The sequence below is a fragment of the Cyprinus carpio genome, chromosome B13 (assembly GCF_018340385.1).
Source record: "Cyprinus carpio isolate SPL01 chromosome B13, ASM1834038v1, whole genome shotgun sequence".
In the NCBI taxonomy this organism is placed as follows: Eukaryota; Metazoa; Chordata; class Actinopteri; order Cypriniformes; family Cyprinidae; genus Cyprinus; species Cyprinus carpio.
This window is the reverse complement of record NC_056609.1, coordinates 20391459-20404301: the sequence shown is the minus strand read 5'-3', so window position 1 is coordinate 20404301 and position 12843 is coordinate 20391459. Positions and strand designations below refer to the sequence as shown.

The 12843-nt window shown below is 39.2% G+C and overlaps 1 protein-coding gene across 10 annotated transcripts in view; it reads right to left on the bottom strand.

Annotated features, from left to right (window-relative positions):
• LOC109100672 (zinc finger MIZ domain-containing protein 1-like) overlaps positions 1–12843 on the bottom strand; it is a 123884-nt gene that overhangs the window by 33723 nt on the left and 77318 nt on the right. For all 10 annotated transcript variants that reach the window (XM_042737179.1, XM_042737181.1, XM_042737183.1 and 7 more), the window contains one exon: positions 4440–4559. In XM_042737179.1, the coding sequence (XP_042593113.1) occupies positions 4440–4508 (69 nt within the window). In that variant the 5' untranslated portion in view covers positions 4509–4559. The remainder of the gene's footprint in view (positions 1–4439; positions 4560–12843) is intronic.

Here is a 12843-nt window from a genome sequence, read left to right as displayed (position 1 = left end):
AGATAGAAGCACTTGAAAACCAGCCGAAAAATATTTAATGAATATATATATATAAAAAAAAAAAAAAAAACTTTTGAGAGGATATGAACCAAAAAACTAATCATTTAACTGATTCTGCCCCTTTCTGAATCATATACCATAATCCTTATTAAAATTTAAGGCATATTGACAACCAGTATTCAATACGGAGTGGTATTTTGATTTTGTTTTCAGTCAGCCAAGTGCTCCAACTCCTCCTGCCCTTTGACTTGGTGCATCTGCACAGCCCTGCAAGAACCCAGCCGGTAACCCAAGGCCTCCTGGTCTGAACGCAGCTGTGCATTCTGGGACAGATCCACCCTCCTGACAAAGAGCTCAGTGTGCTTCAAGGCCTCCTCACACACCGCAGTGCGTCCTAATCCAGACTCTTCATCATCTTTTGTCCACTAAGATGTAATAGATCTGCACCTCTGAAAGCAATAGTCAAGCAGAGCCGGCCAATAAGGCGAGCACAAGAGGGGGGGCTTTGTGGCAGAATTGAATGAGAAGAGGCTTATTCTCTTTTCCCTACGATTTTTTTTTTAATTTATTGAGGACCGAGGTTGTTTATCCTCCCCTCAGGACCACCCTCCCCCCACCCAAACTCTCCAGTGACTGGTGGCGCACAAGACATGACAAGAAATTTAAACAAACGAGCAATCTGTACACCCTCTTCAGAGCCTTTGCACGTTTAATGCTCCAGCTCTGTTTGGCCGGTCTTAGGAGGAGACTGTGCACTTTGAAGACCATTATACTCCGACGGACACCTCCTCTTCCCCGGCTCGCAGTGAGGAAGCGGCATTGTCTTCCGAGGGCGGCAGAGGTCGCCATTTGAATGAGCGAATTTGGTGTGTGTGTGTGTTGACAAAGAGCTCATCTGACAAAGAGCCAATGTCTACTGCCGCAGAACCCCGCTGAGTAAATCCTGCACAGCATAAGGGATATGCGGGTAGAAAATGTTCCCCCTCTTGCCGCAGAAAGCTGGTGGAAAAGAATCTCCATTTTGAGGGAGGCGATTCTTTGTTTAAGCGGACATTCTGAAGTCTGGCTCTTACCAAATGATTATCAGGAAAGAGAGGAGTGATGGGAAGCTTGCTGTTGTGATGGTGGGCACTCAGAGCCGTGTGTCAGCAGTGAAGGGTTTTTGGCAGGATCGCAACACAGGTGTTAACGCAACAGCAGCCAAATCTCAGCACTCCACCTTTCCCCTGCTAAGCATGTGGTGTCCAAACAGGACCTCTCCACCTCAGGGCAGCTCTGTGTGTTATGATCAGTCACTCCAGAGACATTAAAGTCATGTTGCTTGACCAGGCCTTGAAATCTACACTTCTGATCATCTATACTACAATTTCACTGTATTTCAGTCGATGATAATGGAAAATATGATTCTTCTTGCTCATTTTTTTTGCTGTCGTATATCCCAACCATAAGAATATCCACATAGTTCTCAGTTCACACACATACTGTACATGGAAAACCTGGAACATGTTAGGAATATGTCTTTTTTAACATAGGGTTTCTAGGCCTATTTTATATAAATGCATATTTATAATATATTTATAGAATTAATTTATTTTGTAAAAATATATTCTTGTATCTGGTGCAGGAAACATGATAAAAAGTAAAAAAATAAAATAAAAAGATAAAAAGTACAGAATATGACTCTACTGTATATTGACTACATTTTTAATTACTAAATTAAGAAAATAAAACTCAATTTATGAAATTTTATGGAATCTTTCAATTATTCAAGCCGCATTCAATACTAAGACAAAAAAAGAAGGTCAGGATCTCTAAATCTTGAGGCCAATTTCTCTCATCAGCTAATCTGTCATAGGAAATCCCTGAGCACGAGCTCATTTCATCAGTCCTACACCGGACATGGACCATGAATATCTGCCTCCTCCAGTATCAGAATACTCTTTAGCAAATTTGTATTCATGTTCCATGTGAATGATAATTTCTTCTAAAGAAGAAAAAAGAAAAGAAAGACTGTCTAATTAAACTGAGTCACTGTGCCATGTTTCACTTATTATTTCTAATCATTAAATTCCTCCTCATGTTCTTGATGAAGAATGAGCCAAGAGAATTGCTCTGATCATCCGAACGTTTATCATGCATTCAAAGGTAAACACTGTGAATGATGAGAGTTTTAGTTTTACTTAGCAGAATAAATTGAAGCTCAACAAATAGGAAAAAGAAAATGGGGACACTAAGCTCAGACGCCACAATTTTACTTGATGTTCTGAGTATATATATATATATATATATATATATATATATATATATATATATATATATATATATATATATATATATATATAAAGTATATTACTAAACGGAATTGTTTTGTTTAATATACAGTTAAAATTAACAAAAATGTGTAGGAAAAATTGATCTGGGTGAACCTGTGATTCGGTTCAATGCACCACTTCGACTTGAGTTGATTGTGATGTCAGTCTGCTCCTCTCAGACAGAAGAGGATCTCATTTTGTGTGATTGACAGCTATTGGCTGCCGACTGCTCAGCGTGCAGGCTTTAACTGCTGGTGAGGAAGCCCGCGATGGGAAAACAGAGGAAATCTGTAGGAAGGGCTCTGTAAATGAAAGTCAGATGGCAGTGCAAGAGTCTGGCAGTATGAGAATAGAAAAAAAGTCAAAGAAGTCAAGAGAGAAAATGGTCTGTTTGATCGACATTACAATCACAACATGCTGATGGCTTCATGTGGGTGTAAGTCATGAGATTGGACAATGTTTTACACTACTGTCATTATAACCAACTGAGTAAAGTTGAGAGAAGAATAGATTGTATGACAGGCAGGCATATGATTGAGTGACAGGATGACAGAATGATGAAAAGAGGGAAATGGGACAGAGAGGAAAGGAAACACCCTTATTAGATTGAAAGAGTATCAGGTTTTTGACATATTGATGTCACAAACAAGAGAGCGCTTCGAAATTGCCATGGTACTGGCATTTCCATATAAACTAGAGGTCATTTACATATGGAAGTTTTAAATGGACTACTGTATTCTGTGCAAAACATTATTACTGTTGATGCTGCAAAAAACCCTGACTAAATTATTATGTGGACTTAACATGATAAAGTACACTTTTAAATTCAAGTACTGTCTCTGCTTAAACTGAGCTCACTGGGACAAAAGTCCTGGCAAACTGACGACTCTCACCACACTAAATGTGCCATATCAATATGATTAATGAGCAGAAATCGATTGTGTTTTGTCTTTAGCTTTAATCAGACTCAATCTGCTATGCAAAACAGAGATAAGGGTGTCATTTGTAACCAATTAAATAGGCTCAGAAATTCAAAGGATTCTTACATGCTGTAGACATGATCTTATTAGCGCTAAGACTTGCCTAATTGATGCAGAGACAACAAAGCCTAGCGGAAATCTGTGTGGACATGAAAAATGCTGAACTGTCTGTAATATACAAGTTGGCATGCCAAATATTTCCATAAATCTGTTGAGAGTTGCAAAATGTCACACCTACACAGCACACTGCAATTATCCAAGTCTAGAATCACGAGACATAGCCTTGGGTCATACCTACTTGTGTGAAAGTCTGGATATAGTTATGTGTCATTTTTTTACTTTTTCAATTGTCCTCTTTGATATATTAAAACATGAGGACATTTGAAGTGGTTTTCATAAACTGAAGTGCTCTTAAATCAATCAAATCTTTGCTTTGAATGCACTGATACCCACCCATATGGTTTATGGTTTAGAAACAGTGTATAAAAGCATGAGTCCGGGACTCAGAAACGAGTTGATTGATATTAGAATATCATTCTAATGATGACTTAGTGCTCATTAGTATTATTTATTATTCTTCTTATTCATTAAGTAATATAATTATTATTATTGGCACTATCATTATTAGAAATATTATAGAGAAATGTATATGTTAAAAACAGCTGTGCTGCTTTCCATTTTTGTGAAACCCCTAATAAAGCTTTTTCAGGATTCTTTGATGAACAGAAAGTTCAAACATTTATTTAAAATGCAAATCTTTTGTAACTCTTTTTCACTCTTAATCAGTTCAGTGCGCTATTGCTGAATATAAGTATTAATTTCCTTTTTAAAAAATTCTAACTTTTGAACAGTAGCACAATTAGTTCAATTTAAAAGTAAAAGAAGCCTTTGGCACGTCTGCATTTGGACAGCTAAGTAGTGTGCCTGTGTTTGTGAACACAAAAACAAGCGCCGGCTGAGAGGGGATGCTTGGAAAACAGCCGAGGAGGACAACAGGGTTCAGACTCCAACCATATTCGGCAACCTGATATGAGCCAAGCTAATGGAAAACTACAGATCGCCATCAGAGAGGCAGTAGGAGACCCTGGAAGGATGAACAGACAGACAGACGGACAGTCATTGTGTCACTGTGGTTCTTTCTCCTCACCTGTTTGATGCACAGCAGCCTGTCATTGGTCTGCTGTATGTGCCTGTCCATCGAAGGAATCGAGTTCATCTTGACTGCTGCCTCTTTCTCTCTACCTGGAAGCCATTAAAGTTCTTGTCTCTGAAAAATGGACAGACAAAGAGAGGAGTGTGTCAGGCTGAGAGAAAAACGGGAGAGCACTTCAGCGCAAATCTGTAATCTCCTTGCACGCTCAATGAGGCCCTGAAAGACACAGAGCACTCAGATGACATTTTTAGTAGTGGGTGAGGAGCAGCCGTCCCATCCATCTTTCATGTTGACAAAGTCGCTCCAGTGTAACTTTGACACTCCTCTCAGTTTCTTACAAGTACAACTGTGATCTTCAAAAACAATAAACAGCACAACTCAGTAAGGATGGAGCAGAGAAAGTGTGTGTGTGCTGAAAAAAAGAACTGTGACCAATTACACTCCAATCAGACCTCTGCAAATGCCTGAACCCCATCAGTGTGCCTATTACACGCTGTTAAAGGTATCAGGCCTTACATTCAAGGTTATCAATTTAGCCGCAGCAGGCTGATTTACAGTTGCGTTCGCTGGCAAATAAACACGGGGCCCTGTGGCCAGCGCTGTAACTCACTGAGCCGACATGCGGAAGGATTAATTGGTGAGGAACGGGAGCGTCGGGACTTCATCGCTCATCTGGCCACTTCACCGCCATCACTCTTAAAATTCCAAGGCACAAATGTGAAAAGAAAAAGAAAAAACAGGCAGACGGTGAAATTCCCCCACCACCCACTGCAGCGGTCTGATAAAGCTCTCTTCAAATACTTTGGCTGTGTGTGTGACAGGACGGGGAGCGTCTCTGGCTCTCAGGAGGGTTAGATAGTGCCCTATATATGTTAAAGCAGAAGTGATGTCGGGACAGGTATTAAAGAGTGCTTTCTTAAGCTCGCATGAAATGTTAAAGCATGTAAGTCACGGATGAGGCGACATAGGCCTGGTACCTGCATAATGGAAGTGTGCTAAACTCACAACCTCAAAGTCATACAAAAGCATGACTTGCTCCCATTTTAGCCAAAAATCTCCAGCTAATGTGCAAGAGATGGAAAACACTGCAAAAAACATATATATTTATCAGTATTCGTATTGAGTAAAAAAAAAAAAAATACAATAATAACAAAAAAAATCAAATAAGTATATTATAAAATATATTCTATCCTATAGTATAAAAATATTTATCTCCCAAGAAGAAAATATTGTTCTCTGTAAACAAATATTTAAATGTTTAATTATCTTTATTCACCCAATTACCATATTCTTTTTTTTTTCTTTTTCTTTATTCAAAGCATACAAATTATATTTTCTTAGATAAGTCTATTATTCTCACTAGGGCTGCATTTATTTGATCAAAAATACAGTAAAACAGTAATATTACATATTTAAAATAATATATCCTTAACAATGCTGAATTAAATCATTTATCTATTAATTTAACAAAAAAAAAAAACTATTGTAGTGCATGCTTGAAAAATAAAATAAAAGCTATATTCTCTCTAAAAAGTCATATATGAAGCAGTTTTTCTTCACAGATATATACACACACTGGAAAACAATAAAATATGGATAAAGATTTTTTTTTACACCATAAGCACAGCACTAGAAACAGCAAGGGCATAGAAAACATGTGAGCTGATGTTTTTTATGCAATGGAAGATATATGTGTCTGCCAATGAATGTAATGCTAATTTGCCAAAACGCTCTGACAGGATTTGGGTCGGTGTGGTTGCAGTGACAGTCAAAGGCCAGCAGGTGTCTCTCTCTCACACACTGCAGTCCTGCCACCCTGACCACCAGCACCACCACAAATAACTGCTGAGTGTTTCTTTAAGCCTTTACAAGCGCTACAAATCCTCTGCTCCAACCCACTAACAGGGAACGCTCAAACCAGAGGCTTGCCTGTCTGACCTTGTGGCTATTGATTAACTATTTCCCTCCTTACCCCGCTGTCACTCTCACCTCCAGCTACCAGCAGTGAGAGCACGAGAGAGGGGGGGAGAAAGACTGCTCTCACTCTCCTCCTCCTTCGGGTGAGATGGCTTTTGTTTGGTGTGCAAACTCTAAGCTACGGGCTTCAAGAGGGCGATGATGACATGAAAACATATTTACAGCAGCAGCTGAACATCCTGATCTATGACGTCAAAGAGCCGTAAAGCAGAGTCCAAAACTCCACACAGCTTGATCACGAAACCCCCCCCCCCACTCTCTCTGTCACTCTCTCACCCCTCAGGCAATGAAGGCTGGAAAAACACCAGTTATATAACACACCAACTACCTCAATGAAAACAAACTCTTGTTCTCATTATTCAAAGAGAAGCACAAGCTGGCCATGGAGTCATTCCAAACAAAAAGTTTAAAGTCAGATACTTGGCCATGCTGGAAGAATTTCACAGCATTTAACTGCTCTTGGACCCATCTAACTCAAATTACATTTCTTTATATAAAATAAGACTAATTATAAGATTAAATGCCCATTATGTTTCTTAGTAGCTGAATAAATAATTAAATATAAGATTATATGTGTTTTTGTGTGTGTGTGTGTTTATTTTGCCTTTTGGTGGACATAATAGCTCCAAAACTGCACACTTATTCTTAAAACATGCTACAAAAAAAAAAAGTGTGTATAACAAAAACATTGATAAAAAATATTGCGGACACTAATCACTTAATTAGTTTTAATTAACCAATATCAGTTTCATAAAGCACAATATTTTATGGAATTTACACCATCAAACCCTAAAAAAAAATGACATGAGGAGTTGATACCCAGGTTTTCGAAAAAATAAAAAATAAAATAAAAATCAGCAGGATACAGAACCTAAACCTCAAAAAAACAAGTAGTAGGATAAATCATATCAGATGAGCAAGGCTACACATAATTCACATTGTCAGAACAAAAACAAAAACAAGGAAGTGAAGTATAAAAAAAACACTGTGGAAAACCGTTGTTTAATCTTATGAAAGGTGGGGTCAGACAGAGGGCTGAGAGAGAGATGGAGAGAAAGAGAGAACTTGGTTTGTGCAGGGAGAATTATCTCTTCATAATCAGACACACACTGCATGAGCGAGTTCTGCATTTTCACTCACGCTTGACTCCCTTTTCAAAAACAGCTCTCTATAAATACCATCAGTCGCTCTCTTGGGTTACGGACAGGGATTGAGAGACTGATACCAGCCTGGAACACAATTCAAGAAAAAGGCCAAGCTTAAAAGACTGATCATAATTACAGCTCACGCTCAGATCCGACCAAGAGATCTTTACAAAGAAACTCGACTCGTTCACGTGGTGTAAACCTCTCAACGCAGGTCAATAGTTTCACAACTCAATCAGCATTAAATCTTTTCAACCTCAATCTAGCCAAGAGCTGCCCACTTTTTAGGAAAGATCTGTCTGAATGACGTCAAATCACCAATCAGAACGGATCTTGAAGTCATTAAAGAGACAGTTCACCCAAAATGCAAATTTAACATTTTTAACCTTATGTTGTTTGCAGAACTCAAAAGAACATATTTTGAAGAATGTTGACAACCAATTTGACAGCTTTCCTCAAAGTATCTTCTTTTATGTTCTGTAGTAAAAATATGGAAGACTATACACTTCTGCTCTATGCTAGTTACCTTCTATTAGATATTTTAACATTTCCCAAAGATTTGCTGTCTCTCATCTGTCAGACTAATCTAGTTATAAGTTCTCCATTGAAAACCACTCATAAAACTCATGTTCATTTCCAGGTGGGCTGGTGCACTCTTGACTTCAGGAAAGTTGCGTGGCACCAGTCAATCAGATCGGAACTGGCCATCTCAGCCAGGTGCACCAAATGCCTCAGGCGGTCAGTGCATGGACTGTGGGCGGTCTGTGGGTGGAACATATGGGACTTACTTTCAGCTTGGCTGATCAGAGTACAGTCATACTAAAGATCAGACAGAGGGAAGTGTCTCAGCACCTGTTGGTGTGACCACCACAGCTAAGTGGCAAAAAGGCAAGGGTCCACAAAAAGTGCATCCCCGTTTGGCGCCACATTCCATTGTCTTCTCAGTTCAATAACCACCTACTAACCATTGGACACTTATACAACTAATCAAAAGTTTTGGGTTGGTAAGATTTTTAAAAGTTTTTTAAATGAGTTTCTTAAGCTCACTAAGGCTACATTTATTTGTTCAGAAACAATTTGTTACAATTTGTGAAATATTTGTTACAATTTAAGTAATTGTTTTCCATTTTAATATTTGAAAATGTATTCCTGTGATGCAAAGCTGAATTTTCAGCAGCCATTACTCCGTTTTCAGTGATCCTTCTGAAATCATTCTAATATGCTGGTGGTTTTCTGCTAAAGAAACACTTCATATTATTAAGTTAATTTTTTATTAGTTAATATATTTTATTATTTTCTCAAATTCTTGTAATTATAGACAGTATTTGCTGCATTTACTTTAAAAAACCTATAAAAACTTTTAGAGAATTGCTTTGCATGAAATTCAATTCAGTTCAGTTCAATTGCCACTGTACATCAGAAGTACAAATAAACTCAATAAACAATACATTTTCATCAAACTCCAAAACCTTATATGTAGATAAAACTCAAAAACTGTGAGAAACATGCAAACAGTGAAAGTCAAGCAAGCAAATATCGTATGTTGTTGGTGCTCTGAACCCATTTTGTGCGTGTGAGGCGAGGAGCAGTGAGCTGGACAGTGGCCCCTGCAGACAGCACAAGGCAGCATTTGTTATGTGAGTCCAGAAAGGCAGTGTAAAGGCTCTCCACTGCTCTCTATTGTCCTGACCTAAAATGTGCCGTAATCTCCTGAGCAGTCTCTCTAGCACCATATGTGTGTGTGCTGGCCTCCTCCTGCCCCCATCTCTCCTTTTTTCCCTCTCTTTCTCCCTCTCAGTGCGCCCCTCCTCCCTCTCTCTCTTTCTCTCCGGAACCCAGGCTGCGCACTCCTTTAACAGGCTGGGGAATGGATTCATTTCATCTAATGTGGTTTGGTCTGAAGCAGAGCCACTCACCCTGAGCAAGAGGCTCCCCACTGCAGTCATGTGTTTTCATACAAGCCAATCAACACGGCCGCACCGGCTCACCATCTTCCCCCACCGTCGCCCTCCCTCTCTCTTCCTCTCACGCTCTCTATTTATTTCTTCCACTCACTCTACCTTCCTCTAACTCCCAAACCGACTCCCCCTTTCCGCTTTCCTCCCTCCCATTCTGCCACCCCCTCCTTTTCTTCTTTACTCTTTACATCTGCCTGAGGCTTTCTGTTTCATTCTGGTCACAAGGCACTTAGCTACTGACTCGACTCTGCTTTTTTGTCCCTTCACCTCTCCTCACCTCATCCTCCACGATATCACAGTCCCCATCCTTCCCGCTCGCTTTAATTTGCTCTTTCTGTTCCTCATTCTCTACCTGTCTCTCTCTCTCTCATTATTTGTTGGGGTCCCTGCTGGAACAGAAGGTTGTTGTGGCCCATCTGTGAGCTTATGAGAGAGGGGAGGGCACATATACAGACAGACCATCCCCACCACAAACTCCCCCCAACTAACAGACTATTTTAATTAGTGGTCAGCCATTATATTTGTGATACTAGCTAATACGGTCTATTTTTAAAATGTGACCCTGGACCCCAAAACCTGTCTTCAGTCGCTGGGGTATTTTTTTAGCAATAGCCAAAAAAACATTGTATGGGTCAAAATTATAGATTTTTCTTTTATGACAAAAATCATTAGGATATTAAGTAAAGATCATGTTCCATTAAGATATTTTGTAAATTTCCTACTGTAAATATATCAAAACAATTTTTGATTGGTAATATGCACGGCTAAGGACTTCATTTAAAAAACTTAAAACGTCAAAATATCAATATATCAATACAAATTTTTTTTTGCACCCTCAGATTCCAGATTTTCAAATAGTTGTATCTCGGCCAAATATTGTCCTATCATAACAAACCAAACATCAAAGGAAAGATTATTTATTCATCTTTCAGATATTAATATAAATAATATATTCGAGAAACTGACCCTAATGACTGGTTTTGTGGTCCAGGGTCACAAATGTATTATAGCAATAATAATGATACAAATACAAAAATTAAGCAAACAAATCTTTTTAGTTTACACAATATTATTATTTAGTTGCCTTAAATATTTACTTGAAACTAAATAATATTTTGTATTAATGGTTGATAGGGGCTGCATAGATATCTTTCAATCTAGATGCAATATTTGTTACAGTATGTCTATTTTTGCTATGCTAACGGACAAAATAATATATTTATATATAACTATATAATCATTTACTGTGGTGTTCAGATGTCGGTGACCAATAATATCAATATATTTTCTTTCAAAAGACGTGAAAATACATAAAAAGCCATGTAAAATATACATAAATAATAACATCAATAAACTATAAATATAGTATAATAAGATCAAACAAAACAAATAAACAATACATTAAAAATATTTAAAAATGTAACTAATTACAAATTTTTTTTTGCTTATTTGTTATTTATAAAATTATAAATAATTGTATTTATTAATGTGTTAATTTGAAATTTGTAAATGTATTAATTTGTAATATACACACAATTATTTTAAATAATTATAAAATTCTTGGAACATTGCTCAGTCAATCAAATTTGAGTACTGTACCTAGCTGTTGCATGACCTGAGAAATATAAACAACATGAATATGGAACCGTTTGTCATCAACACTATATATCTCCTTCTTACATATATTACCTATACAAAATACTAACAATTCAGCAACCACAGGTATTCTCATGAATGCTTACATCTGAAATCATTGATGCACAATGATGCTTCACATGCTGTCTTCTTCACAATTCTTTACACCTCTGTAGAAGCGGAACGACCTCAGTCGGTTTGACCTTGCCCCGGAGTAGGTGAATGAAAAGCACATCACTAACAGAGGGCGAGTATGGCCGCCCTGAAAATAATGTCAGCCCAGCGTTTCCTGTGTGCAGGGAGCAAAATGGATCCTGGCCTCATACTGATCTGCTGCTGGGCCGCTGCACAGATAATATCCACTTTAATTTCTCACCTGAGGGGAAGTTCTCACGAGGGAGCTGCTGACGCCAGACTGGGGATGTGACAGCCATTTTTCATCAGCTCACCGCATGATGCCAACACATAACAACCTTTTTCTACTAATCTGGGGTCAGTTTGGATTCGTTTTATTGTGTATCACTGTGGTTTATCACTAAATTTTCCTCCTCAGTGGCTATTTAGACACCCTGAACTTCACTGCAAGGAAACAAGTATGACATCACTCTTTAAAATCAATTAATTACCCAATATAAAGAGAGTGATGAAGAAAATTAACTCTTTTACACAGGCAGCTATCATTGCGGCTTGTGCACCTCCCAATATGGGCAGCCAGTTTTGAAATTGTCCGCAGCTGTTTAACTATTTGATATTTGAGAGCGTTTGGTGTCTATAAATATTGAACAGCAGTACGGTGCCAGGGGTCTCTACAATGGCAGGTATGTGTCACCAGATACCCCAGGAAAATCCCATCATGCCATGAATATGTTGGTGGGGGGGGGGCAGAGACGGTATTTCTAGGGCGATTTGTGAACTTACTCTCCCTTCTGAAAGTGAAAGTGAAAGTGACGTGACATTCAGCCAAGTATGGTGACCCATACTCAGAATTCGTGCTCTGCATTTAACCCATCCGAAGTGCACACACACAGAGCAGTGAACACACACACACTGTGAACACACACCCGGAGCAGTGGGCAGCCATTTTTATGCTGCGGCGCCCGGGGAGCAGTTGGGGGTTCGATGCCTTGCTCAAGGGCACCTAAGTCATGGTATTGAAGGTGGAGAGAGAACTGTACATGCACTCCCCCCACCAACAATTCCTGCCGGCCCGAGACTCGAACTCACAACCCTTCGATTGGGAGTCCGACTCTCTAACCATTAGGCCACGACTTCCCCACACTTCCCAATCACTTCTGTGCTCATTCCTCGGCGTCTGCTCTCTTCAGCTCTGATTCACTGCACGGGGCAAGACCAGAGCTGAAAAAACCTCCAGTTATCTCAGATAAGAGCTCCCTGGGTCCGTGTGGCGCTTGGCCTGTCCAAGCCGAGATGGCAACAAATCACTGTGTGCGTAAATCACGATTTAACCCTTCGCTCTTATCAACACACTGCCCAGGATTGCCAAGCATGGCGGTTGGTGCGTGTGTGTGTGTCTTTGTGAGGCTGAGTAAAAGCATGTCCAGCATTCCTAACAATCTTCTCTCACCCTCCTCTGGCTCATCCTGAGATTCTCTCATTTGTCAGAGATCGCCAACTGCCAGGCCCGGACAGCCTTTTGTAAGTAAACCAGGAAGTGTTTTAACC